At 44.2% G+C, this 16,149-nt stretch overlaps 1 protein-coding gene across 1 annotated transcript in view; it reads right to left on the reverse strand.

The window, feature by feature from the left end:
* The window catches only part of LOC130283129 (alpha-2-macroglobulin-like protein 1), a 266,692-nt gene that overhangs the window by 206,041 nt on the left and 44,502 nt on the right, over nt 1-16,149 (reverse strand). The window contains exons 4-5 of the mRNA XM_056532319.1: nt 11,261-11,281; nt 126-282 (exon numbers count right to left, since the gene is read on the reverse strand). Coding sequence (XP_056388294.1) covers nt 126-282; nt 11,261-11,281 — 178 coding nt within the window. The remainder of the gene's footprint in view (nt 1-125; nt 283-11,260; nt 11,282-16,149) is intronic.

Consider the following 16,149-nt stretch of genomic DNA (forward strand, 5'->3'; position numbering starts at 1 on the left):
TTTTGAGCAGTGTAGCATGTCAAAGAATTTTCTCTTAAACATTTAAATGAAAAAATTTTACATTTTACACTTCATTTTTATTTTATTATAATTCAATAATTTAATACATTTTTACATTATCTTACCATATTCAGCAACGCTAAAGTATTTTACACAGCCGTCAGGAATGTTAATTTTGTAATCTCCAAGAGATAATTCTTCAGCCAGATGGAAGGTAAGATCTGCAAATCCTTGCTTTGTAGACACATCCAGCCATTGTGCTATGCGGTTTTTAAGTGGGTCCTGTAAAAAAAATTAAGGAATTTTTATAGCACTAAAGTCTACTTTAGTGTTGAATAGACAATAGGACCAGAGCAGACCAGACCACTGCAAAGAAAAGTATTCAGTTTACTCCAAGTGCCCTGGGAGATCAATTGTTTTCTCCCCTCCTTTTAAACATTACAGTAAGTGACTTTCTAGTGCACCCTCTGCTCTATCTGCAATAGGAGACCAATAGCTTTAGGCCAATCCCCAGCAGTCTGACAGCCAAAAATTGAAGAGGTCAAAAGGTCCTGCACAAAAAGAGATTGTATGTGTAATTACTGGTTCTGTCTGCACCTGTAGGGTTAATTCTGCATAGCTCTGTTGTTTATGTTAGTTACTGGGACAACACCCTGAGCTGCTTGGGTGTGGTTGGAGTTTCTTCCCATACTTCCCAGGATTCTCCTTTCACCTACACTCTCATATATAAGGAAGTCCCTTTCTCTTGTGCTTTGCTTGTGAAAGTTACCTGTTGACTGAGGCTAGCACTACTATATCTAAATTGTCTTTTTTGGATCTTTTGGCTTGGTTCTTGACATCTCTTCTGGTATTTGCATTGTTACTTTGCTATCTCCTGTTACCAACTTTGGCTAAGATTGATTTCATTTTGACTGTGTGTTTGTCTTTCACTATGTATTTCTGTTAGTTTGTGTGCCTCCAGCTGTTCACTGACTCCTACTGTTATGTAGTTTATCATTTTGACTCTGTCTGTCCCTGCACGTAGTAGGTAGGGAACGTCCTCATGGTTGTGGACCCGTTGTTTAGGACGGGTACAAAGTAGGCAGGGACAGAGGATGTGGGGAAGATTAGGGCTTTACTCATCCCTGCCCAAAGTGACATTTTTATGAGCCATATTACTTAATCTGTTTTGTTGTTATTCATGGACCCCATGATCTCTCTGGTTGGTCAGATGCTGAACCTAACTCAGTTGGACCAGGATTTAGCCGAGAAGGTACAGCAGCAAGCGTCGTCTCAATCCCAGTCTAGTATAAACCAGGACTTGGTTGAGTGGCCAGAACATCAGGAGCAGGTGATTCAGAGATTGTTGTCCAGAATCCTGGAGCTTGAATCATCACGCGCTACTGTTCCTACTTCTCCTCTTTCAGCTCCTTTGGAACCTCAGGTTAATCTTTATGAGCATTTTTCGAGGAACCGAAAAGTATTTAAAAATGTTTGTGAAAGTTGTAAATTGTACGTTAAGACTAGAGATGAGTGAACTTTTCAAAAATTCTATTCGGACAAATTTTCCGAAAAAGTTTGTTTCGATCCAAATTTTTTCGCGGTGAATCTATATTAAAACAGAGAGCCTCAATAGGGGTATAGAACACTTTGCTGTGTTCTAAAACACATATGGAGTGTGCTGGGGTAGTGAAATAATACTGTTATTCAGAGTAACATGCAGATTACCGGCATCGCTTTTAGAATCACTGTCGCACAGCAGCATAATGACAGAGCCTGGTGGTGGCATCAGTGTGAGGAGACCATATAGTGACTGAATGACACTGTGTGGAGGTGTTGGCAGCATGAGGATACCATATAGTGGCTGAATGGCACAGTGTGGAGGTGTTGGCAGCATGGGGACACCATATAGTGGCTGATTGACACAGCTTGGATGAGGCTGAAGCATGAGGACACCATGTAGTGGCTGAATGACACAGCGTGGAGGTGTTGGCAGCATGAGGAGACCATATAGTGGCTGAATGACACATCGTGGAGGTGTTGGCAGCATGAGTAGGCACTAGGCCTTCACAATCCCTAAGATTAAAAGATGAATTTAGAAATTTAAACCGAAGATTTTGCATAGCGGGTGCTACCTATGAGAAAATTTGAATTTCCCAGACCGAGGCCCAGCAGCGGTATCAGTAAACCATATATTGCCTGAATGACACAGCCTGGAGTTGGCTGATGCATGAGTACACACCAGGGCTTCAAAATCCCCCAGAAAAACACAACAATTTTAGAAATTTTTGAAGAAGATTTTGGATAGCGGGTGCTACCTATGAGAAAATTTGAAATTCCCAGACCCAGGCCCAGCAGCGGCATCAGTAAACCATATATTGCCTGAATGACACAGCCTGGAGTCGGCTGATGCATGAGTACACACCAGGGCTTCACAATCCCTAATAAAAAACACAAACATTTTTGAAATTTTTAAAGAAGACTTTGGATAGCGGGTGCTACCTGAGAAAATTTTAAATTCCCAGACCCAGGCCCAGCACGCCATCAGTAAACCATATATTGCCTGAATGACACAGCCTGGAGTTGGCTGATGCATGAGGAGACCACTGAAATGTCAGATTTTTTGAAATTTAAATCAAAGTTTGAGTGTCCCGGACCCCAGGGTGTGGGTACAAATCTAGCAAGCCCCCACAGGGCTCATGTGGCCGTGAGATGTAGGCGCAACGTCTCCATTGCCCTGACCGGCCATTGTTTCCAAGACTTTTCGCCAAGGCAAACCATGTGAAGAACAGCGTGCACCGCCGTGCCCTGCACACATGGTATGCTGAAGGGCCACTTAGACTTGTCCGGGAGTGGAGGCTTAGGACACAGTGGAGGATGTGGAGGTGGAGGCGGAGTCTCACACTGTCACAGGACAAACGGGCTGACAGAGTGGAGTAGGAAGCAGCATGAGTACACAAGAGGGGTTCACAACCCCTAAAATTAAAAGGTGAACTTTGAACTCTCTATTGAAGATGCAAGTTAGGTTGTGCTACCATACAAAAATGTAAGGCCCAAGCCCAAAAACATCAGTAAGCCAAGTAATTCCTGAAAGACACAGGCGCAGGCATCAGCAGTACACCCGAGGGTTTCATAACCCCTTTACATTGCAAGATCAATGTTGAAATTTGCATTAAGCATGTATTTAGCTACTGCTAAACATCCAAAAATTAAAGGACCAAGGCCAGAAGCATCAGTGAGGCAAGTAGTTCCTGAAAGAGACAAAGGATGAGCCAAGAGCCGGCATTCGCTGTACCCAAGAGGGTTTCATAACCCCTTACATTTAAAGATCAATGTTGAAATTTGCATTAAGCATGTATTTAGCTACTGCTTAACATCCAAAAATTAAAGGCCCAAGACCCGAAGCATCCGTGAGGTAAGTAGCTCCTGAAAGACACAGGATGAGTCAGGAGCAGGCGTTCACAGTACCCAAAAGGGTTTCATAACCTTAATTGATAACCCAAGAGGGTTTCATAACCATAATTGGGAAGTGTTAGTGTAGCAGCATGGTCAATCCACTGTGAGGCATCTGGCATTGGTGGCTGGAAATACTGGCTGATCCATCCCTGATTCATCTTGACAAACGTCAGTCTCTCCACATTTTTAGTGGACAGACGAGTTCGCCTTGGGGTGACTATGGCCCCGGCCACACTAAACACCCGCTCTGATGGCACACTACTAGCCGGGCAGGACAGCTTTTCCAGGGCAAACTCTGCTAGTTGCGGCCATGAATCAAGTTTGGCTGCCCAGAAGTCCAACGGATCTTCAATGTTTGTTGGCATGGCCATGTCAAGGTATGCCACCACCTGCTGGTTCAGGTCCTGCTCCATGTCTACCTGCTGCTGACGAGTTGCTTCACTATGCGGGTGAAGAAAGCTACTCATCAGCTACTGTAGATTCAGGCTGCTGCTGATGGAGCTGGTACTGCTCCTGCCACCCCTCCCCTCCCCAGCAGCCATGGCAGTGGAAGGTGAGTGCAGAGGGCCCCCCGAGTCAGACCTGCGAGTGGATGTACCATGTCGCCGATAGGCATCGGCCAACTGACTTCATAGGATCTCTCTGTAGTAGGTCAGTTTGTCTTCCCTCTCCGTAGGTGTAAAAAAGGCCCCCATTCTGGGATGGTAGCGAGGGTCCAATAAGGTGGAGAGCCAGAAGTCATCCCGTTGACAAATTTTGACAATTTGGGGGTCACTACGCAAGCAACTGAGCATGCATCGTGCCATTTGCGCCAGTGACTTGGAGGGACTACCTGCCTCCATCTCCACTGCATACTGCCACGGTGTGTCTGGGTCGTTTGTCTCGCCTTCCTCATAACCCTCCATCTCCTCTGGCTGCTTCTCCTCCTCCTCTCCTGTCCAAAGACTAGAAACACCGGCCATCTCATCCAACCTAAACAGTGCTCCGCTCTGCCCCTCATCCTCATCCTCCAGTTCAGCCCCTACAGGGCTCATGTAGCCTTGAGATGTAGGCACAACGTCTCCATTGCCGTGACCAGCCATCGTTTCAATCATTTGTTGTAGGAAATGTAGGAGTGGAATTATGTCGTTCATGCTGTAATCCTGGCGACTTACAAATAATGTGGCTTCCTCAAAGTGCCTCAGCAAACGGCAGGTGTCTGAGCTGCCACTGGTTCACATTGAAGTTACACAGGGGAGCACTCCTATCTGCTTGGATCATCAAGAAATCGGTGATGGCTTTTCTTTGTTCATATAGTCTGTCCAACATATGGAGGGTGGAATTCCAACGTGTGGCAACGTCACAAATAAGAGTATGTTGTGGGATACCATTCTGACGTTGCAGCTCAAGGAGGGTGTGCTTTGCGGTGTATGAGTGGCTGAAGTGCATGCACAGTTTCCTTGCCATTCTCAGGATGTTTTGCAAATGGGGTGAAGACTTGAGAAAGTGCTTGACAACCAGATTCAACACGTGTGCCATGCAGGGCGCATGTTTCACACTTTCTTGTCGCAGCGCGGACACAATGTTCTTCATGTTGTTGGTCACCATGGTTCCCATTTCCAGATTTCGTGGAGTAAGCCATACTCTGAGTTCTTTACGAATGAACTTTAGCAGTTCCTCCCCTGTGTGACTCCGTTCGCCAAGGTAACCATGTGAACAACAGCTTGACCTCGCCGTGCCTTACACACATGGTACGATGAAGGGCCATCGAGATTTGTATGTGCAGTGGAGGCCGAGAACACAGTGGAGGATGATGAGGGGGAGTTGCACACTGTAACAGGACCAAATGCCTGAGAGTGAGAGCGTGGAGGAGGAAGCGGTGTGACCTGTCCAAGTTGCTGTTGTGGCTGTGCAGGAAACACATTTACCCAGTGGGCCGTAAAAGACAAGTATTGTCCCTGCCCGTAGTTACAGCGCCACACGTCGGCGCTGCCGTGCACTTTTGAACACACCGACAGGCTAAATGACTGGCCCATCTTCTCTTATACAAACTTATGCAGGGCTGGTACTGCCTTATTCGCAAAGAAATGACGGCTTGGGACTCTTCATCTCGACTCGGCACAAGCCATCAATTTTCTGAAAGGTGCAGAGTCCACCACTTGAAAAGGGAGGGACTGCAGCACCAGCAACTTGGACAGGAGCAAATTCAACTTCTGCGCCGTTTGATGAGTGTGCACATACTGTGTTGTCTCTTGGACATGGCTTCGCCGATGGATTGTTGGCGGAATAGCTGACTAAAAGCGGGAGAAGCAGGAGCGACAGAAGGAGGGTTTGACACACAGTTCACTTCGGGTGAGGTGGTGGAGCCTTGGCTGGATGAAAGAGGGAGCAGATGGCCACTGGGTGATGCAGCAGGCTGGACCACTACATCCGAGCCACAGTTCTCCCAGGCCACTTTATGGTGGTAAAGTATGTCTTGACGCAGGGCCGTGGTGCCGACATTGGGACCCTGGCCACGCTTCACCTTCTGCCAACATATCTTGCATGTGGCTACATGAACCTCCTCCGGATGTCTGATGAAGAACTGACACACCACCGAGTAGCTGATTTTCCCACCTACAGTCCGCACTAATTGACTGCTACTGGCGCCTTCTCCAGGAACCCCTGTTCCACTACCTCCCAGAAAGGTAGGCTGCCACAAAGCAGGTGGTCTCCCCGGGCACGTTTGGCTCCAGAATTTCCACTCCTGCCACCATGCTGACTGCCAACCTTGCTACTGCCTGCCTCGCTGGCTCAGCTGCTGCCACGACTGCAACCTGCAACTCTCTTCTCCTGATGATGATGAAGCCATTTCTGCACCCGGCTCCCAATTGCGATCGGCTTCATCATCACTGATGTCCTCTTCAGGTTCCCCAACAGTGTCTGCTTCAGGACCTTGAACCCTGGCAACACCGCCTCCCATGTCACTCTCCGCATCACTACTTGGCTGTCTAGCGGAGGAAGTGGCGCATGTCTCCTCCCCTTCTTGGCTGGGCAGTAGCTGCTGACTGTCCTCCACTACATCGTCCTTAGTGAATAGTGGAGCTGAACCCATGTCATAAGATACTTCTCTAGGAAAGGGAACAGCATAGGACAAAGGCAATGGGAGGACAGGGACTGCTCCCGGGCCATGCCAACTGAGGGTTGTGTCTGAGGAACCCACCGACTGTTGACTGGGGGTGTCAGATGTCACTTGTGATGAAGTTGATGAGCGTGTCAACCAATCGACGACGGCAGATGGGTTGCTGGTGGAGACACGACCGCTGGTTGATAACGGGAGCTCAGGCCTCTCACTGCGACTCCTGTTGCCACTTGCCCATAGTCTGCTGCCAACTCTGCCTGAAGTATTTAGGCCTCTGCCACTCCTGGCACTTCTCTGCCTGCCATACTTAGTGCGTATATGAGAGTATTACAATACTCTTCACTACTCTTTAAACAATATTTGTCTAGAACAGCAGCAGGTGATTTCTTTTGGCTGTCCTTTCACGGTAATTAAGCCCTTGACAGATTAACAGGTACAAAATGGTACATTACTTGGATGTACGTATGCATTATGCACTGATGAGGGCAGAAAAATGTGCTACAATGAGCAGAAAAACTCTGTAATTTTTGTAAAACACCAGCTGGTAAGTACTATTGTTTGGACTTTCATAGTATGTAGGCCCTTGACAGATCAACAGGTACAAAATGGTACACTACTTGGATGTACGTATGCGGTATGCACTGATGAGGACAGAACAGTGCGCAACAATACACAGAAAAAAATCTGTATTTTTGTAAAACACCAGCCAATGAGTACTAATGTTTGGACTTTCACAGTATGTAGGCCCTTGACAGATTAACAGGTATAAAATGGTAAACTACTTGGATGTACGTATGCAGTATGCACTGATGAGGGCAGAAAATGCGCTACAATGAGCCTAAAAACTCTGTAAATGTCTGTAAAACACCAGCCGGTGAGTACTATTGTTTGGACTTTCAAAGTGTCTAGGCCCTTGACAGATTATCAGGTACAAAATGGTATACTACTTGGATGTATGTATGTGGTATGCACGTATGAAGGCAGAAAATTGCGCAACAATGCGCAGAAAAAAATCTCTATTTTTTTAAAACACCAGCAGGTGATTTCTTTTGCCAGGAGGACTTTCCCTGTATCTAGACTTGTTACAAATACAAAATAGTAGACTGCTTTTATGTAGGCATGTGGTATGCACGTATGAGGGCAGACAAATGCACTACAGTGCGCTGAAAAAACGTATTTGTGAACAGCAGCAGGACACAACAGTGCAGCACCACAAAAAAAGAAAACAGGGATTAAACCCTGAATTGCACTCTGTCACAGAGTGTTAAGAATGGTGTGCACTGATTTTTTTATACAGTCTACACACAATTCTGAGCAGCAGATGATTTGTGGAGCAAAAAAAGCACAGAATTGCCCTGAAAAATAAGGTGATAAGATGGTTCATAAAGTTGAGGCAGCTTGTTGATATGTATGAGGCAACGAAAATCTATCTGCCCCTCTCTGATGCAATGCTCAAGAACGTGAATAAGAGGTTTATATATCGTAAGATCCTACTCAGTGAGAACAGCAAAGCACTGCACTCCTGTCTGTCCACAATGCTGCTGTGACTAGCAGTTGCCAGCAGTACGCTGTGGTATAAGAAATTCACACACATGCCGTCCGTCCTCTCTCTCATAGTGCATGGATGAAATGAGCAGCAGCAAGATGGCTGCCGATTATATAGGGCTGTGACATCACAGTTGTCAATGAATGCTGATAGGCTGCATCTCGCATGTGATTCAGGGTGATCCCGCCTACCTTCATTCCCGCCGTACTTTCCCACCCTCCCATAATCCCCTGCCCCATGTACTGACATGTGGATCCGCCATTTTAGGTCTCCTTTAGCCAGGAACACTGTAAAATGAAATTTAATGATGCGATTCATGCGATAGAATCACGGCGATATTCGCATTCATTGCAAATCGAATATTTCATGAAATTCGTAACAAATTCAGGTTCATCAGCTTCGGTTCGCTCATCTCTAGTTAAGACCTTACACTTCTTGTACTGAGGAACAGTAGGCATTATTATGTCCTTTTTGCAAGGGGGTCCCCAAGAGTATGTATTTTCTCTTGATTCTGACACCCCTGAGTTTACATAAGTAGATTCTTTGTTTGCTGGTTTGGGACTTTTGTATGCAGAACCTGACAGATCTGCGTATGCTGAGTCTCAGCTGCCCACGTTGAAACAGGGACGCAGATCTGTGGAAGAATACTGTGCGGAATTTAGAAAGTGGTATGTGGCCTCTAAATGGAACACTCCAGCTTTGATTTGCCAATTGAAATTGGGCTTGTCAGACTCTTTAACCCCTTAAGGACTCAGCCCATTTTGGCCTTAAGGACTCAAACAATTAAATTTTTACGCTTTCGTTCTTTCCTCCTCGCCTTCTAAAAATCATAACTCTTTTATATTTTCAACGCCAGACTAGTATGAGGGCTTGTTTTTTGCATGACCAGTTGTCCTTTGTAATGACATCACTCATTATATCATAAAATGTATGGTGCAACCAAAAAACACTATTTTTGTGGGGAAATTAAAAAGAAAAACGCAATTTTGCTAATTTTGAAAGGTTTCGTTTTCACGCCGTACAATTTACGGTAAAAATGACATATGTTCTTTATTCTTAGGGTCAATACGATTAAAATGATACCCATTATTACATACTTTTATATTATTGTTGTGCTTAAAAAAAATCACAAACTTTTAAACCAAATTAGTACGTTTATAATCCCTTTATTTTGATGACCTATAACTTTTTCAGGGGTGTGGGGGCTCATTTTTTGCGCCATGATCTGTACTTTTTTACACCACATTTGCATATAAAAAACTTTTTAATACAATTTTTTTTAATAAAATGTATAAAAAAAAGTAGCAATTTTGGACTTTTTTTTTTTAAAGTTCACGCCGTTCACCGTACGGGATCATTAACATTTTATTTTAATATTTCTGGCATTTACGCATGCGGCGATACAAAATATGTCTATTAAATAAATTTTTATGCTTTTTGGGGGTAAAAAAGGAAAAAACGGACGTTTTACTTTTTTATTGGGGGAGGGGATTTTTCACTTTTTTTTACTTTTAATTTAAATTTTTTTTTATTTTTTTTTTACACTTGAATTGTCCCCATAGGGGACTATTCATAGCAATACCATGATTGCTAATACTGATCTGTTCTATGTATAGGACATAGAACAGATCAGTGTTATCGGTTATCTTCTGCTCTGGTCTGCTCGATCTCAGACCAAAGCAGAAGACGCCGGGAGCTGGACAGAGGCAGGTGAGGGGACCTCCGAGCTGCGTTCTGAACTATCGGATCCCCGCAGCAGCGCTGCGGTCGGTCAGATCATTCATTGAAATCGCGTACTGCCGTAGATGCCGGGATCTGTATTGATCCCGTCATCTGAGGGGTTAATGTCGGCCATTGCCGGTGGGTCCCTGGCTGCGATCAGCAGCTGGGATCAGCCGCGCATGACCCGGGCATCGCTCCGATGCCCGCGGTTATGTACAGGACGTAAATGTACGTCCTGGTGCGTTAAGTACCACCGCACCAGGACGTACATTTACGTCCGAGTCCTTAAGGGGTTAAAGGACATGTTGGTTACGTATCCTCCTCCAGATACCCTGGACCAAGCTATGACCTTAGCTGTACGGTTAGATAGATGTCTGCGTGAACGCAGATAGGAGTGTTCTTTTATCTCAACTTCAACAACCTGTACCCGATGTGGAACCAATGCAGATTGATTCCATCTGGACTCCTGAACAGTGCAGGAGATATCGTCTTCTTAATGGTCAATGCTTTTACTGTGGAGAGAATACTCACTTCATAAACTCCTTCATCAAGCGTCCGAGTCCAAGTGTTCATCAAGGATGCCACTTGGATGCACAGTTATGTCTGGCTAAACAAAAAACTGTGTCTGGGAGGCATTGGTAGGTATAGTATACAAACTAGTTCTACATCTAGTGTTAAAAAGCCAGTTAAAAGTGTTCATATGGGATCTAAGTCTAAGGGAAGTGATGATGATTGTGATCTGGATGACACCAATGAGTGGTGACATATTGAGGAGGAGGACACTATTTAGGAGATTGATGGTCCATCCGTGTCTAAACCAGTACTTTTACTGGTTACTTTTTGTTTTTTGTTTTTTGCTTAGGGTAGCACCTATCAACCTCCAAATGTGAACCTTCCTACCACTTAGACGGCACCTATCTTTACTGTGGGGCAACTATCAACATACTGGGACACCTAGGTTCTATACAATCGGGGCAACTAAAAGGGAAAATTCCTAATTACCTTATGGTAATGGAGCACCTATCTGCCTGTAGTCACTAGGTGTACCTGCACTGCAATTTTCTGCAGACCATGAGGAACAGTTCTTCTTTACCACTATATGGTACTTTATGGAGAATTTTCGGTCTTTGTACAATATGTACATCTTAATAAGAGTTATTATTATAATTACAGTTATTATTCCAGAATTATTATTCTGGTATAATAATGTTTGTCCCTTGTATACTGGTATTATTTAGCTGTAGAACTATTAATTAGAGGCACATGATAATGTCACACAATGAAAATGTTCTTATATTGTCTTGTCCCTGGTCTTGTCTGGTAATTAATCTCAACTGTAGTGAAATAAATCGGTAAAAAATGAAAGCTTAGGCAGGGCTAATAAATCTATGCAAATAAATGCATTAATGCGTAATACAACAAGTCATCAGTTCCAGGAGAAAATGTGTTATACTTACTATTATTTCAACCAAATGATGCTGAAAAAAAAAACATATATTAAATGGTATGAATACATAATAGGTTATGAATAGTGAGTATTGAGGTATATATTATAAAGTAAAATCTACAGTGAAGCCCATGTAGTCTGATCCTGTAGTCATATGTTACTCTACCCCCTCTTCTTATCAACCTACAGGCTATAGAAGAAGGAACATTTATTTATATGTCAATTATATACATGGGCAAAAACCAGTGGTTGAAGGATCAAATCAATTTATTTACTCATAGATTAACTAAAAGTTAATCCAAAAAATTTATATTTCCCACACCACTAACAAAATGTGTTACTTTATTTATTTGTTGCACACACATTGTTATTTAAAATATTGTATGTGCCACTCTATTTGAATCATGTAGTAACAGTCATTAAGGCCAACTGGCCCCATTGTGTGGATGGCCGTAGTTCTAACTAGATAGCGTCTGCAGTCTGCTCTGTTAGACAGCAGACTGCAGACATCATTATAAAAACATTACTCTCCGGTCCCCCTCGACAGTTTCACCACGTCCGTGGCTTTATCAAGATGCTGCGGTCCCACAAGATAGGGCCAGTTGGCCTTAATGACTGTTTCTACATGATTCAAATAGAGTGGCACATACAGGGGGAGATTTATCAAAACCTGTCCAGAGGAAAAGTTGCCCATAGCAACCAATCAGATTGCATCTTTCATTTTTCAGAGACCTTTTCAAAAATGAAAGAAGCGATCTGATTACTTGCTATGGGCAACTCAGCAACTTTTCCTCTGGGCAGGTTTTGATAAATTTCCCCCACAATATTTTAAATAACAATGTGTGTGCAATAAAGCGATAAAGAAACAGATTTTATTAGTGGTGTGGGAAATAGGGATTTTTGGGATTAACTTTTAGTTAATCTATGAGTATCTAAGTATACATAGTAACATAGTAGCATAGTTACATAGTTCATAACATAGTAACATAGTTCACAAGGTTGATAAAACACCAGAGTCCATCAAGTTCAACCTACTGAGTTGATCCAGAGGAAGGCAAAAAACCCTCATACTAGAGATAAACATTTATTCCAGACTTCACATATGGCAGTTAGAATAAATCCCTGGATCAACGTTCTGTCCATATAGATCTAATATACATAACCACCAATGTTATTACTCTCCAAAAATGCATCCAGACCCCTTTTGAATTCTTTTACAGAGTTCCCCATGATCACCTCCTCTGGGAGAGAGTTCCACAGTCTCACTGCTTTTACACTAAAGAACTCCCGTCTGTGCTGGTGTAGAAACCTTCTTTCCTCTAGATGTAGAGGATGCCCCCTTGTTATGGATACAGTCCTGGGTATAGATAGATCATGGGAAAAATCTCTGTACTGTCTCCTGCTATATTTATACATAGTTATTAGGTCTCCCCTAAGCCTTCTTTTTTCAAAACTAAAAATAGTCCCAGCCCGGATTTTTCTTCCCCATGTGCATAACCTTACATTTATCAGTGTTGAACCTCATCTGCCACTTCCCAGCCCAAACCTCCAGTATAATCTGCAAAGATTGCTACTTTACCATTCAACCCCTCTTCAAGGTCATTAATGAATACATTATCCCCTTAAGGACGCCGTCCACCCCCGTTTTAAAGTCCTCAAGGACTGAGGGTGTATGGATACGCCCGTGGGAATTCCGGTGTGTGTGTCCCCCCCCCCCCCCGCTCTCCTGGCGGGGATCGGACCAGGGTGACTGCTAATATCTATCAGCAGGCACCCCGTGCAAACCCCTGGGGGGGTCCCGACCAACGATTTGCGGCTTTTCCAGGTCAATCGGGTCTCTGGTGACCCAGAAAAAAAGGGTGAATGGGGCTGTCCGAGACAGCCCCATTCACCCTTACCCAGCAGGAGTGAGGTGGCACAGGTGCTGCCTCACGATCACGTGATTGATCGGTCGGAACGACCGATCAATCACGACCCTGCTGGGCGGCGATCGGGACGGCGAAGAAGGCGGAGATCAGCATCAGCGGGGGTCTCCTACCTTGCCCTGGTCCGGCGGGGTCCCCTCAGGATCGGTGGCGGCGACAGGAGCAGCAGGATCGGCGGCAGCAGCGGTGGCAGTCCCAGCAGAAGGTTCCAGCAGGAGGTGAGGCCTGATCACTTCCTGCTGTTGCTTAGCAACAAATCGCAGCATACACAGGCAAAGGGCCTGCTGGGAGTTGTAGTTTTGCAACAGCTGGAGTTCCAAATACAACTCACAGCATGCCCTTTGGTAGTCTGTGCATGCTGGGGGTTGCAGTTTTGCAACAGCTGGAGGCACTTTTTTCTGTGAAAAAGTGTGCAGCCAGCTGCTGCAAAACTACAACTCCCAGCATGCAGAGACTACCAAAGGGCATGCTGGGAGTTGTAGCAGTGTGCCTCCAGCTGTTGCAAAACTACAACTCCCAGCATGCCCTTCGACCGTCAATGCATGCTGATTGTTGCAGTTTTGGTTGTGGACAGACTGGACAGACATTGGTTGTGAAACTGAGTTTGTTAGCTAACTCAGTGTTTTGCAACCAGTGTGCCTCCAGGTGTTGCAAAAATACAACTCCAAGCATGCACTGAGAGACTGTACATGCTGGTAGTTCTAGTTTTGCAACAGCTGGAGGCACACTGGTTGCGAAACACTGAGTTAAGTAACAAACTCTGTGTTTTGCAACCAATGTGCCTCCATCTGTTGCATAATTACAACTCCCAGCATGTATGGTCTGTAAGTGCATGCTGGGAGTTGTAGTTTTGCAACAGCTGGAGCTTTGCCCCCCCCCCCTCCATGTGAATGTACAGGGTACATTCACACGGGCGGGTTTACAGCGAGTTCTGCTGCAAGTTTGAGATGCAGAAAATTTTCCGCCGCAGCTCAAACTCCCAGCGAGAAACTAATTGTAAACCTGCGCCCGTGTGAATGTATCCTAAAAACACTACACTAACACATAATAAAGGGTAAAACACTACATATACACATACCCCTAGTATACACATACACATACCCCCCCCCCCACTCCAATAAAAAATAAAAAAAAACGCATTGTATGACAGTGTTTCCAAAACGGAGCCTCCAGCTGTGGAGAAACAACAACTCACAGTATTGCCGACAGCCACTGACTGTCAAGGCATGCTGGGAGTTTTGCAACAGCTGGAGACACCCTGTTTGGGAAACACTGGCGTAGGGTTTTTTTTGTGGCGGATTCAAATATCCTATTTAGTCCTCAAATGCGCATGGCGCTCTCTCACTTCGGAGCCCTGTCGTATTTCATGGGCTATTTCCGAACAAATTTAAAATTTGGGGGGCTTTTTCTCCTTTTACCCCTTATGAAAAGGAAAAGTTGGGGTCTACACCAGCATGTTTTTTACACTAACACGCTGGTGTTGCCCCATACTTTAAATTTTCACAAGTGGTAAAAGGAAAAAAAAGACCCCCAAAATGTGGTAGTAGTACAGAACTACCCCATATGTGGGCGTTAAGTTCTCTGCGAGCGCACAACATGGCTCAGAAGTGAGAGCGTGCCATGTACATTTGAGGTCTAAATTGGTGATTTGCACAGGGGTGGCTGATTTTACAGCGGTTCTGACATAAACGCAAAACAATACATACCTAGATGTGACCCCATTTTGGAAACTACACCCCTCATGTATTATAATAAGGGGTGCAGTGAGCATTTACACCTCACAGGTGTCTGACAGATTTTTGGAACAGTGGTCCGTGATGTTATTTTTCATTTGCACAGCCCACTGTTCCAAAGATCTGTCAAACGCCAGTGGGGTGTAAATACTCACTGCACCCCTTATTAAATTCTGTGTAGTTTCACAGTGGTGTAGTTTCCAAAATAGGGTCACATGTGGGGGGTCCACTGTTCTGACACCAAGGGGGGCTTTGTAAACGCACATGGCCCCTGACTTCCATTCAAAAAAATTATCTCACCATAAGCTCAATGGCGCTCCTTCTCTTCTGAGCATTGTAGTTCGCCCGCAGAACACTTTACATCCATATATGGGGTATTTCCATACCCTAAGAAATGGGGTTACAAATTTTGGGGGGCATTTTTTCCTATAACCCCTTGTAAAAATTAAAAAGTTGGGGGAAAACCAGCATTTTAGTGAAAAAAAAATTCATTTACACATCCAACTTTAACGAAAAGTCGTCAAACACCTGTGGGGTGTTAAGGCTCACTAGACCCCTTATTACGTGCCTTGATGGGTGTAGTTTCCAAAATGGTATACCTTGTGGGGTTTTCTGCTGTTCTCGCACCATAGGGGCTTCCTAAATCCCCCCAAAATCCCCCCAACAAAACATTTCAGCAAAATTCACTCTCCAAAATCCCATTGTTGCTCCTTCCCTTCTGAGCCCTCTACTGCGCCCGCCGAACACTTGACATATACATATGAGGTATTTCCTTAATCGAAAGAAATTGGGTAACACATTTTGGGGTCTTTTTTCCCTTTTACCCCTTGTAAAATTTGAAAAACTGGGTCTACAAGAACATGCAAGTGTAAAAAATGAAGATTTAGAATTTTCTCCTTTACCTTGCTGCTATTCCTGTGAAACACCTAAAGGGTTAATACACTTTCTGAATGTCATTTTGAATACTTGGAGGGGTGCAGTTTTTATAATGGGGTCATTTGTGGGGTATTTCTAATATGAGGACCTCTCAAATCCACTTCGAAACTGAACTGGTCCCTGAAAAATTCCGATTTTGAAAGTTTTGTGAAAAATTGGAAAATTGCTGCTGAATTTTTAAGCCCTCTGATGTCTTCCAAAAGTAAAAACATGTAATTTTTATGATGCCAACATAAAATAGACATATTGTATTTGGGAATCAATATATAATTTATTTGGAATATTCATTTTCTTTACAAGCAGAG

This window comes from Hyla sarda, chromosome 7 (assembly GCF_029499605.1).
Source record: "Hyla sarda isolate aHylSar1 chromosome 7, aHylSar1.hap1, whole genome shotgun sequence".
NCBI classification, from domain to species: Eukaryota; Metazoa; Chordata; class Amphibia; order Anura; family Hylidae; genus Hyla; species Hyla sarda.